The sequence below is a fragment of the Podarcis cretensis genome (assembly GCF_951804945.1).
Source record: "Podarcis cretensis genome assembly, chromosome: 4".
Taxonomy (NCBI): domain Eukaryota; kingdom Metazoa; phylum Chordata; class Lepidosauria; order Squamata; family Lacertidae; genus Podarcis; species Podarcis cretensis.
In genome coordinates this window covers 75,928,630-75,941,915 of record NC_137173.1, presented here as the reverse complement: position 1 = coordinate 75,941,915, position 13,286 = coordinate 75,928,630, and the positions used below count along the sequence as shown (strand labels likewise).

At 42.1% G+C, this 13,286-nt stretch overlaps 1 protein-coding gene across 18 annotated transcripts in view; it reads left to right on the top strand.

Annotated features, from left to right (window-relative positions):
* INPP4A (inositol polyphosphate-4-phosphatase type I A) overlaps window positions 1-13,286 on the top strand; it is a 102,452-nt gene that overhangs the window by 46,909 nt on the left and 42,257 nt on the right. For all 18 annotated transcript variants that reach the window (XM_079972525.1, XM_079972524.1, XM_079972537.1 and 15 more), the window contains exons 3-10: window positions 2,603-2,672; window positions 4,627-4,837; window positions 6,069-6,113; window positions 6,393-6,511; window positions 6,625-6,741; window positions 8,587-8,666; window positions 9,978-10,089; window positions 10,746-10,836. In XM_079972525.1, the coding sequence (XP_079828651.1) occupies window positions 4,732-4,837; window positions 6,069-6,113; window positions 6,393-6,511; window positions 6,625-6,741; window positions 8,587-8,666; window positions 9,978-10,089; window positions 10,746-10,836 (670 nt within the window). In that variant the 5' untranslated portion in view covers window positions 2,603-2,672; window positions 4,627-4,731. The remainder of the gene's footprint in view (window positions 1-2,602; window positions 2,673-4,626; window positions 4,838-6,068; window positions 6,114-6,392; window positions 6,512-6,624; window positions 6,742-8,586; window positions 8,667-9,977; window positions 10,090-10,745; window positions 10,837-13,286) is intronic.

Sequence of the window (13,286 nt, the reverse complement as noted above, 5' to 3'; positions counted from 1 at the left end):
TAGCCAGCCTGGTACACAACCCTACTTGGAGAAGTCAGAGATTGAACCTGGGACCGCTTGCATTGCATGTTCTGTAGACAGTTGCTCTAGGCATTTCCTTTTTGTGGTCCACCTCTCAACTCTAGGAATCAACTCTTTATCATTTTAACCCTTCCTTTTCCCAATTGCATTTCCTTTTTATCCACACACACACACACACACACACACACACCCATTGCAGCAGGCGAAGGGAATATGTAACTCTTTCCCTCACACCACAATTCCATTGAAAACCATCCCTTCTAACATTGGGAATGGGGGGAAAGAGTGACTGCTTGCTTGACTACACAATGCTATTTTGATTCCAGAAGTCTGGAAGCAGAGTCACTAGCTTGCTTGTGGAACAGCAATGACCAGTTGCTTACTAAATCATCCACACCTGGAAGTACCCTTTGACCCAAGTTTCCAGTTCATTCTCCTTTCTCTGTAACTCGTTTCACTACTGTCACTTCTTTTATGGAGTAAACTTGGTGACGAGGGATGGGATTGCTGGATGTGCTGTGTATCTGCACCCCAGTCACTCCTTACCGGAGGCTTTTCTCAGCCTCCTCCACCCCTCTTGTTACCACAGCCTTGTATCATGAGTAAACAGGCTTGCTGGCGGGAGAAACTGAGTTAATAAGATAATAAACTGAGATAATAAATTGACGTCAGGTGAATGTAATAGGTTTGACAAGGAGGGCAGCTATATGTTTAGTGACACAGAAGGGAGAACAGCTCTTTGTGAGTGTTGGTTGGTTGGTTGGCTGGTGTGGTGCTGGATATAAGAGCAATCCTTAGCCTCTGAGTCACAGGAAAAAGGGCATAGTGTGTTCTACTTAGATCATGGGATTTGAAATCTGAGTATCTTTTTACTAAGTAAAAACCCTGAATGTCTAAAAATACCATGATAGTTTGTTTTATAAGGCACGGCCAGGATAACATGTTCCAAGTCCTAGAAGGAATAAAGAAGAAAAGCATAGTCATGAAACGTTGGACTGCTGTGGTTTTCTATATATAACTGGAATGAACTGGGTTTGAGGGGTAGTTTCATAAATATGGATGCAAAGACGCATTTCGCTTCTTGGCAGTGTTAACCTCTCAAGTTGAGCAAGAGGCTCTTTATGCTCTCTCTCTCTCTCTGTGTGTGTGTGTGTGTGTATGTGTATGTGTGTGTGTGTGTGTGTGTATATATATATATATATATATATATATATATATATATGGTGGGCCACATTCACTTCTAAGCAACCTTCCAAGGGCCACATGCCAGTGGTGGTCAAAAGTGGGCGGAGCAACAGATGTAAATTTTGCCTTTGTTCAGGAGGCTAGCTCCTAAACATACACTTAGTACCCTCTATCCAGACAAGCTGGAGGTGTCTGAGGACACATTCCAGCCAGGCAAAAACAGGCTGAGAAGCATAAATAGTGAAGGGTGTGACCTGGGAGAGTTCCAAGGGCCAGGTACAGAGAGGCCTGGGGGCCACATTTGGTCCCTGGTGCTGAAGTTCCCCATCCCCAGTCATGGATGCCATGACTTAAATCTTAATCTGAGCTACAGAAATGCAACACTTCCTTGAAGAATGAGACTGGTCTATTTTAAAACCGCTTGGCTTCCCTTAAGATTTCTGCAAAATATTTCTTCATAGCTGGATTCTGTGAATTCTCCTGAAAGTTACCCCTTAGTAACTTTTAATTCTGGTGGTTAAAAACAAATGCATGGCTAGAAAGTTGCACAAAAGAACAAAGCACCTTAAATGTTCTTTAATTACCATGTCTTTGTTCATGTTTAAAATATATTTCCGTTTTAAAAGCTAGCTATTCCAATAGTTTCTGCTGCTGCTGCTGCTGCTGCTGCTGCTGCTGCTGCTGCTTCTTCTTCTTCTTCCTCTTCCTCCTCCTCCTATTTTTTAAAATCTTCATCCATCTGGTGAGAATAACTCATATTCTGGATTTATGCTGGAGTGAAAGCATCTCATTTGCCAAGGAGGCAATTTGTTATGGTGGGAAATCGTTCTGTTGTGATAGTGGTGTAAGCAAAATATTTATTCTGGGCAAATAGTTTATAATAGTATTAATTAGAACAGAAATACCCAAACTATGTGCCAGAGCACAACAGTGTGCCAGGAGAAAACTGCTCTTGTGCAGAAAAGACTAAAAATCCATTACTGGATCCATTCCTGTCACTTGACACACAAGTGGCCTCTTTGATGTGAAGTGCCTTCCATCAGCGAGGGAAATAGTTCAGAATGGTGGGAACTCATGGTATAATTCAGAAACCTCATCCTGAATATATGCAAGGGAATGCTATATTTTATGAACATTTATTATGGTTACTTATACTTTGTGCCTTTACAAAAACAAAAACAAAAAACAGAATAGTTCTAAATTAGTCATCTTCTAAATGCATATAATGGAATCTCTTTGAAAACCCCAATTTCACACCTGACGCTATAACAGCAGTTAAGCTCACAGCGATAAAGGCATGTGATGTGATTGGAAGACTAAATAGACATGTGTATTTAAAAATCAATATCAATTTTGAATGCTCAGACTCAGTAATTCATTGTGTGTGTTTTTTCAGATGGGAAAATAAAGCTGCCTTTAAGAAATGCAAAATACCATGCTCTCACCCAAGAAAACAACAGCCCGCTGTAAGTAAAAAGATGTTTGGTGTAAAATGTCACACACATTATGAAAATTTACTACAATAGGGAGCTTCTTGTAAGCTGAATCATAACTCGGAATTCAAGTGGGTGAGACTTGGAATTTTAATCACATTTAAATTTTGCAAATCTTTTGAAATTGTTTTGTTTTTGTCTGCGGGAAAAAAAACTTGTTAGAGATTATAACTTGCTCAACTTGGTGACCTCCAGATGGTGTTTTGACTATAACTTCCATCAGCTATAGCCAATATGACCAACGTCAGAGACGGTGGGAGCTGTGATCCAAAACTTCTGAGGGACAACATATTGGCTAAGGCTGCTCCAGGGTGTGGCTCACCCAACACAATACTGATTCTTTCCATAGGGATGATCAAACACATGAATGGATACTCAGACAGACATTTTGATCCGTAGGTCACCATTGGTCTTGCTTGGATGTGACACCATGGTTTAACATTAACAAATATGAGCCTAGGGCTGAGATGCTCCTTCCTATATCTCTTCTGGTGCAGCCACAAAGAGTTCGGAATATTTTACATAAGTTTTTGATTAACCACAGCTTGGCATAACATCCAATCCCAAACAAATGTGTGGTTAATCTTTAAAGGTAAAGGTAGAGGGACCCCATTTGGTCCAGTTGTGGACGACTCTGGGGTTGCGGCGCTCATCCCGCTTTATTGGCCAAGGGAGCCAGTGTGTAGTCTGGGTTATGTGGCCAGCATGACTAAGCCGCTTCTGGCAAACCAGAGCAGCACACGGAAACGCCGTTTACCTTCCCGTCGGAGTGGTACCTATTTATCTACTTGCACTTTGACATGCTTTCGAACTGCTAGGTTGGCAGGAGCTGGGACCGAGCAACGGGAGCTCATCCCATCGCGGGGATTCGAACCGCCGACCTTCTGATCAGCAAGCCCTAGGCTCAATGGTTTAACCCACAGCACCACCCGCGTCCCTATTGGTTAATCTTTACTATTGTTTAAATAAGCCAGCTTGAAAACATAGTTTATTCATTTGGCTCGTTTCAACAAACGCTAAAGATAAACCATCATGTAAGGGTTGGACGGAACACTAAACTGTGGTTAATCTAAAAGGGAGGTGGAAGCTTCAGATCTTCCTTAAGCTGTGGCAGAAGAATGGAGCGGTTGAGTTTGAGGCTCATTGTTAGTATAAAACATGGTCTGAACATAGTCAACGTGTGTGACACTGCCTGCTTGTCTGGAGCAAAACCATGTAGTACTTTGTGCAAATTCTTTGACTGCAGCCGAGAATCAAGACTCTTACTAAGTGGGTGTTTTTCATTGACCTAGGCAGCTTCAGGTTATGTAGATTAGACCATAGCCCTCTTCTGACATTTCAGCCTGGACACATAAGGGGAAAACACCTATGGAGGGATCATGGGGGGGGGGGAGGAAGGTGAGTGGCACCAGGCATGTCTACTCGACCCTCAACCTTCATGTTTTTAGGGTAAAAGTCCGAAGCAGGCTTGTGTGTTTTTCTGAATGTGCTTGCAGGCCTCCTCATAATTGTGAACCCTGAGAAACTATAATAATAATAATAATAATAATAATAATAATAATAATAATAGTAATAATAATAATAATAATAATAATAATAATAATAATAATAATTTATTATTTATACCCCGCCCATTTGCCTGGGCCTCCCCAGCCACTCTGGGCGGCTTCCATAAAAACCAAAAATACAGTAAAATATCACACGTTAAAAACTTCCCTGAACAGGGCTGCCTTAATTATCATTTTGATAGCATCTAAAATATATGGTGAGGTCTGCTGAAGCAAATGGTCTCCTGTTAAAATGGTAAATTAATTCTTCTTTAATGCTGCCATTAAAATCATTTGAGCCTTTGCTGTTGAAATCAGCATTTAAACGAACCTAGTTTGGAACCTGTTTCAGATTGTGTTTTGTTTTCATTCTGCCTTAGCCTGCTGTCATAAGGGCTGCAAGTGAAGACGACACTCTATTTTGGTCCTTCATCAAGGTTTTGCTGTGATCAAACAGTGAAAAGAGGCGTCTTCCCCATGACAACATGTCAGCAAAAGATATCAGCCCCCGCCATGGTGCAAAATCCCGCACTGTGCAGCGGGCCTCAACTATTGATGTCACGACTGACATGTTAGATTTGTCTTTGGCAGGTTAGTATCTTTTCTTCCTACCTGTGTCCTCATGGTTGTATTGAATTCTTAATTTGTCTTGCTTTTCTGTTTGAAATTCTAGTTTTTTAGACAGTCCCCTCCCCCCCTGCACCCAGTGCTGGTAATGAAAATATTAATTTGGGAACACATGCACTGTTTGTTATATTTGTATCTTTCCCCCATGTTATAATAAGTGGGCACGATACAAGGACAGTGGGGAGGATAGTAGATTTGGGAGCAGTATAAATAAGAGAAGTGAGTGGAAGTGAGAGCTGGGCCATAAAGAAGGCTGATCGCCAAAAAATTGATACTTTTGAATTCTGGTGCTGGAGGAGACTCTTGAGAGTCCCATGGACTGCAAGAAGATCAAACCTATCCATTCTTAAGGAAATAAGCCCTGAGTACTCACTGGAAGGACAGATCCTGAAGCTGAGGCTCCAATACTTTGGCCACATCATGAGAAGAGAAGACTCCCTGGAAAAGACCCTGATGTTGGGAAAGATGGAGGGCACAAGGAGAAGGGGACGACAGAGGACAAGATGGTTGGATGGTGTTCTTGAAGCTACCAGCATGAGTTCGAGCAGACTGCAGGAGGCAGTGGAAGACAGGAGTGCCTGGCATGCTCTGGTCCATGGGGTCACGAAGAGTCGGACATGACTAAACGACTAAACAACAACAACATAAATAAGAGACAGAAAAGTGTTAAAGAGACAGAAAAAAGAGACCAGTCAACAATGAATTTATGTCGTTATAAACTTTTGTACCTTTGTAAGTTCTTCCCATAGCATTGCCTTACAATTTTTGAATGAACAATTTTGCATCAGAAGCTGCAGATTGGTCCTTCATCCAGATAATTACTTCATGCATGACCAAATGCTTTTATATGCTTAATATGACCTTTGACCATTTTTCTTTGAACACCATTAGGCCTTTTATTTTCTCATTCATTCTGGAAGTGCTTTGAAGTGTGTGTGTGTGTGTGAGAGAGAGAGAGAGAGAGAGAGAGAGAGAGAGAGAGAGAGCGTGTTTACTATTTGAGATACATAAGATTGAAGTTCTAGGTGAGCTATTTACACAGTTATTTGAATAAGTGAATAAGTGTTTACTTTTTACTCTATTTACCCCTAAATTGTCTTTGCTCCTTAATGAGAGCGTAAGACTATTTTAAAAGGAGCAAATTGACTTAATCTGTATATCTTTATACGCTTATGCTAATCTTTGTAATTTGCAGGTAACAGCCAAGATCCGGATGAGCCAATCTTAGAATTCAGTTTAGGTGAGTAGTTCCGTTGTCTGGAGAGGTCACTTTCTGATTCGCACGGAGAAGCCGTTTTCAAGGGAGCCCAGTGACCGAAGCCCGCAGCTGTATTGAGGCAGCACTGGGTGTTGACATTTTGCGCCCCTAAGCATTTTGTGTCCGGGGCAACTGCCCCGTGGCCCTTTCCCACACTGTGCCACTGAGGCAGACAAGTGAAAAATGGGCTTCCCTTCCCCTTTATACTTTGCATATATTTGCGTGACATGGTGTGTAAGCCGTATTGTTTCTTTCCTATAGCTTGCAGCGAGCTCCTTACCCCATCGCTAGATAGAAAGCCAAATAGTTTTGTAGCAGTGAGTGTAACTACACCACCTCAGGCATTCTGGACAAAGCATGCTCAGACAGAGATTATTGAGGTAAGTAATACTACATTACCCGCTGTGCCAGCCACAGCACCACCAGTTAATCTTAGCTGATACCAAGTTTTCCAAACGTAACTTTTTCTCTCCTTTTTTTTTTTTAATTGCAGGGAACAAGCAACCCAATCTTTCTAAGCAGTATTGCCTTTTTTCAAGACTCTCTTATTAACCAGATGACACAAATAAAACTTTCTGTATATGATGTTAAAGATAGATCTCAGGGAACTGTAAGTCCGATTCACCAAATGTCTTCTCTGTCATTCATGTTCAGTGTAAACAAAATGTTGCATATGCCTTTGGTCTGAGGTACACTGCCTGTTCTCCCCCTTGAAGGCCAGCACTAACAGTGTAATCCTAACCTTATCTACTCAGAAGTAAATCTTGTTGAATTCTGCGGGGCTTAGGTAAAGGTAAAGGGACCCCTGACCATTAGGTCCAGTCGTGACCAACTCTGGGGTTGTGGCGCTCATCTCGCTTTATTGGCCGAGGGAGCTGGCATACAGCTTCCGGGTCATGTGGCCAGTATGACTAAGCCACTTCTGGTGAACCAGAGCAGCGCACAGAAACGCCGTTTACCTTCCCGTCAGAGCGGTACCTATTTATCTACTTGTGACGTGCTTTTGAACTGCTAGGTTGGCTTACTCTGTGGGGCTTACTCCTGGCTGAATGGAGTTAGGATTGCTTTCTTAGTGCTGGGGTCAGGAACTTGAGGCCTGCGGGCCAAATCCAGCCCTCTCCATCCAGCCCTCAGGAGTGTCTGCAGGCCATGCCTCTCCTCCACATCACATCTGTCACTGGCCATGTTTTTAGGCCTCCTTCATGTGCTTCTGCTTGGCTGGAATGTGTCCTTGAACTGTGACAAATCCTCTTGCCTGGATTGAGGATGGAGAGAGGGGTTTGTGTAGACATTTTAGCGAGGCTAAAACATAGGCCACTGTACAAAGTAAGAGCCATACCTGTTGCCCCACCCACTATTTTGCCCCTGGCTCTGCCCACCACAGGTGTATAGTGCCTGGAAAGTTGCCTATGAAGGAATTTGGCCCTTAGGTTGGAAAAGGTCCCCACCCCACAACGCCTTAGGAGATGGTATTGTTAAATGAGCATTCTAAACATGTGCTTGAAGATGCTCATTTTGGGCAACATCCAATGATTCCCTTCCTCTGATGGAGAGTGGGAATCTGTGGATCCAACTGATTAAAAATAACCATGCTTGTAGTTTCTCTCTCTCTCTCTCTCACTCTCTCTCTCTCTCACACACACACACACACTGCCAAATTATAGTTTATAAAACTAGCCAAGGCTTGGTGTGATGTCTGAATTGATAAAATATGGTATGTATGTACAGTGGTGCCTCGCAAGACGAAATTAATCCGTTCTGTGAGGCTCTTCGTATAGTGGTTTTTTCATCTTGCGAAGCAAGCCCATTGACAGCTTAGCGGATTAGCGCTCTTAGCGGTTTAGCGGCTTTTAGCGGATCAGCTGATAAGCGGCTTATCAGCGGATCAGCTGATAAGCAGCTTAGGGCTTAGGAAAAGGGGGGGGGAGGGAAAAAACCCCGCAGGAACTCGCAAGACATTCTCGTCTTGCGAAGCAAGCCCATAGGGAAATTCGTTTTGCGAAGCGCCTCCAAAACGGAAAACCCTTTCGTCTAGCGGGTTTTCCGTCTTGCGAGGCGTTCGTCTTGCGGGGCACCACTGTAATCGTCTAGCAAAGCATAATCCCAAAGCCCTGCTTTTGACATTGCAGCCATTGTTCTGTCTCTGAAGACTGTTGAATCCTAGAGACAGAAGTGAACTTATGAACCTGAATACTGCACTGATAGAAAATGAAGGCAGACAAGCCACTCTGAATTGTGATTTGAGTCTTGCAGGCTTTGGAAAGTCAAGCTATCATTCTGAAGTATTGCTAGTGCATTCTATATTCTGGCACGATGTCAGTACTGAGCCAGAGAAAGTGAGAGGCTTTGGTTTCAGGCTTTGGTTGAAGCCATAGGAATGAGCTTTGTAAATAGAAATTAGAAACGTAATTAGGATTAAAATGTCCTCTGCATTGACAATACTTGTCTTTTCCAGATGTATCTATTGGGTTCTGTGATGTTCACTGTAAAGCAGCTACTTAAGGAAAAGAACCATAGGTTGCATTTAACACTAAGGTTTGTGCTCCATTTTTGTTCATTTGAAAAGAATCAGGCTTCCGCATCTGTGTGTACTATTGGAAAACTAGGCCATTTAACTGCACGATTGATGCTGTTTAAACTTGGGTCCTTTATTGCACCCCAGTTCAGAAAGTGAAGTGTCCAGGCTTTTAGGGCTATGAATACTCAATGAGACATTTTTTTAATTTTGTGTTGTAATGAAATAAATATTGGAACTTCAAAGTTTCCTCTCATCTCGCGTGATTGTAAGACAAGTTAATGTTCAGCACAAATCTTGCACAGGGCAGAGACTTTCTGGTAATTCTTGTCAGTAGAACTTTGGTAAAGTAGAATATTTGTTTTATGCTTTTCCCCACCCAGCATAAAAACAGAGACTTGAACACCAACAAGTAACCTCAGGAGTCTTTTTCATGTGTTACTTGTGCGATGGGGCAACCATTGATATAAAGTATTATTTTTAATCTTCTAAAACCTCATTCTTCACAGTTGTATGTGTTCCAAACCTGCACTTCAATAAGTTCTGTGGGTTTTTGTGTTTTGTTTACACTTAGAAATGAAAGCCAATTTCAGGGCATGTCAGAAAAGCTAATTTAAATGTGTATTAGTAAGCCAGCTCCCAGATTCTGAAGGAATATAAAGATGTAAATGCAAAACATTGGTAATGATTCTGTTTGGCAGAGCTTTCATAGATCACAATGACAAGAAAATTGCATCTGGCAAAGTCAATTACATACATGCATATAAGTTTTCAGAAGTGTCCTTCTGCACTTCAACATCAACATCAGATTTATTTTTTTGAATTTTGGCTTAGGCCTTTGGCTTAATGCCAAAGCAGATGCAACTGCATTTGCTAGTATCCCTTCTCCATTACATGTCTCTCCTGTTTTCCCCTTCTTCCCGCTTTGTTGCCTGCCCTGTATTTGAAATGCATACTGTAAACTCCTTGGGGCAGGGACCTGTGCGTTTTGCTTCTGTAAGGCCTGTAAAGCACTACAAAACTAGTACTATAAGCTCCAAGGGCTGAGAGGATGATTTTACCCAACCTTGGATCGCGAGAGGTTACAAAATACCCAAGGCTACACATATCCATGCATTTAGCATCTTTCTTATATTTTAATATTTTTATATAGCAGGTCAAGTGTTGGATCCTGATCTTTTAGTTTGAGTCTCCATTTCTGTAGCTAGAAAGAGTTAACGACAGAGGAAGCTGTAAGAATTGGGGTCTATAGCCAGATGGCATAGTATGTGCAACAGCAACCAATCAATAGTCCTAGCTGATGGATCGCAGCAATGATGTGTGTGTTGCAGATCTGCTGAAAGTGATCGTGTTGGTAACATTACAGTCATAGGATGGCAAGTGGAAGAAAAAACAGACCAAAGGCCTCCAGTTACCAGGTCTCCTGACACCATCAATGGAAGGGTGAGTGAATATCTTGCCCTCCTTCTCAAGGCAATGCTGGAAATAAAAGATGTGGTTCATGATCTCCTCACCACCTTCTTTTACACTTTCCCCAACCATCCTCAAGGAGAATTCACACTGTGTTGCTGTTCTTTTAACCTATGGGGCTATTCAGACCTTACTTGGGTGCAAGCGTTCAGGGGGCAAGCATACTGTACATAGCACAGCAGCCAGTCTGATGACAGCAGTAGTTGTGCCACTATAATATCAGGAAGTATCTGGGATTTTATTCCATGCTGATCGGCATCTCGTTGCGGAATGATAGTTTCAGAAGTGTGTGTCTTGTCGTCAATTTTTATTTTTCTCAAAATATGCGGTGATCGACTGTCAAGATCACCTGTCAAGACTAGAGAGAGTGAGTCCATGAATTCCACTGGGTATTATAAAAGATTATCACATTGACAGGTGGCAGAATATACACAAATACAGCTCAGGGTTTCTTTATGCTGTAGCTGCGTGTAAAACATCCCTGAATGCTACACATTTATCTGATACAAGATCTTGTTGAAAATGTCTCAGAAGTAAACAGTCCTCTATGGCTCAGTACGTATATTTTTTTAAAAGTCAGTGATGAAGCATTGTGTTTTATGTATTAATACTATTCTCATTTTCTTCAGACTGTGCTGTCAGTTGATGAAAGTTTAACAGAATCTTTAGGAATCCGATCCAAATATGCTTCATTACGGAAAGACGTGTTGTTAAAATCCGGTAAGTACCTACCTGTGCTGCTAATTGATATTTCTGGATCCCATATAGCTCAGTGTTCCAGCAAATGACTTCCTAATCTTCAAATGTATGCTGAGTCACAGTCTTGACTGCACTAAAGAAATTGGGTGTATCTGCATTTGTTTTAACTGATGTGTCATCTTGACGACATGCATATAAGTAGGTGGGGACAGGGGTGCACTGCTGATCTGAGTTTAAGAGCATAAGAACATAAGATGAGCCTTCTGGGTAAAACCAATGGCCCATCTGGTGTTCTCACAGTGGTGAGCCAGAGGCCAGTGGGAAACATGCAAGCAGGACCCAAACACGAGAGCCCTCTCCCCTCCTACGATTTCTAGCAACTGGTATTCAGAAGCCTTAGAGACTTTGGTTGCAATTTCTGATCATTTGTATTAGTCTAATACAGTGTTTAGTGACATTGTTATTGGCCATCGTGTTGTGTTATTTTGTTCAGCTCCAACTGAGCAGAGCAGAGCAATCATGGCTGGTAGTCATCAATTGCCCTCTCTGGCATGAATTGCTTAATCTTCTTTTAAAGCCATCTAGATAGGTAGCCATCACTGCCTTAATATCTTCCAACATTCAGCTGCATTGGATGTCTATGAATTCCAGGGTTACAAGAAAGAGAAAATATTTTCTCGATCCACTATGCCATGAATAATTTTATGAACTTCTGCCATGTCATCTCGTACAATCCTTTTCCCTAAGCTAAATATCCCAACATCTCTCCTTATAAGGGAATTGATCTGTCCTTTATCATTTTGGATTCCCTTTCCTGAACCTTTCCACACTTTACAATATCTTTTTTGAGATAAGGCAACCAGAACTGTCCTTTCTTCATGATCCTATGCATTGAAGTCTTCACAGCTGCTGCACACTGGGTTGAAATTTTCATAAAACGATAGATAGATAGCTAGCTAGATAGCTAGATATAAGCAAGCAGTACTAGCAGAGTTGCAGCATAAAGTTTTTGATGCAAAATGTCTTGCAAGGTTTCCCCCAAAAAACATCACTGGAAGCAAAAGTTAGTTTTCAGGGGCAATAGTTGAGATGCTGTGTGATCTAGAGAAAGCGTATTTGTGTGTCGCTTAAGTGCTTCTCTACATGCACAGGGAGACATGCCGGTTTTTTTGCTCACAGTTGCAGTGCCATGTGCTGTATGAAACACGTCTCTGGAAGGGCTTCTGTTAGAAGCGCATGGCAGCCCACATTCACAAAGAGCTGCAGGAGGAGGAAGGGAAGTCCTTAGAGCAGCCTTCCCTAAACTGGTTTTGGACTACAATGCCCATTAGTCCCAGTTAGCAGGTCAGTAGTTGAGGCTTATGGGAGTTGCAGTCCAAAGCATTTGGAGGGCACCAGACTAGGGAAGGCTGCCCTAGCAAATGCACATAAATCTTTGGATCTCGGCCACTGTTGTATCACTGGCTGAAGACAGAGGCAGCTCACAGCACTGGGAAGACACTTCCAACTCTCTTCTAGAAAGATATATCCACAGCTGTTTCTGTTGTAACCAGCAGATGGAATGCTGATAAATCCTTTTGTGCCTCTCCCTGCTTGTTTTGTTTCCCAGCCATAGGAGGAGGCAAACTGCCCTGCAGCCTAGCTGCCTAAGATAGGCGGAGGGTTGTGTTGTGAGCTCCCTTTCCATATCACATCTGCCTTCAGTCATGTTTCGTCAGCTGGGGATGCACTTGTAAGGATGATGCAACAAAATAATTGTGTGTGTGTCCGTATACATACTCCATTGAGGCTCTTTTCTATATAACTTCATCCTGTGAACTCATTCTGAGTGGCTTGCTGCAGAGTGGCAAACTAAACAGAATTGCTTATTTTTCAGTGTTTGTTGGACACAGAGCATTACTCATCCAAATGCTTATCTAGCATCATCTATGCTGTTACTAATAAAGGCTTCCTTTCACCAATATCTATTATTATGGTAGCACTCCCCTTGGACATCAGTACTGGGAAGCTAAGACACTACTTGGAAACGAACAGCCACACAATTTATGTGATTGTGTGCAGGAGAAAAGTCCAGGCCACGTCACGTGGATGAAGCTTGGGTTGTGGGATCAGGATTGCCTGCAAAAGTGTGGTCCCGAAAAGCTCATTATAAAGCTGTTGGGCATATGCGTTGTAACCCAAATATACATGTCTATGACTATAACATTTTTAATGCACATTTTTAAAATTAAAAAATGCAGTATATGGAAAAGTGATTCAAGAATTGATCAAACCTCAATTTCTGCTTTTGCTGTGGTTGTTTGAATATGTGCATTGGGTGGGGGCGGGGAGTTAACTAAGTGCAATGCTGTTACATTAATCTTTTGTATGTTTTGGTGTAATAGGCCATTTGTGATCTCTGAGCCTCTTAACAACTTTGGTGTTAGAGGAACGGAGTTTGTATTATCTGGTAGCAAATTATGTCTTTTAAC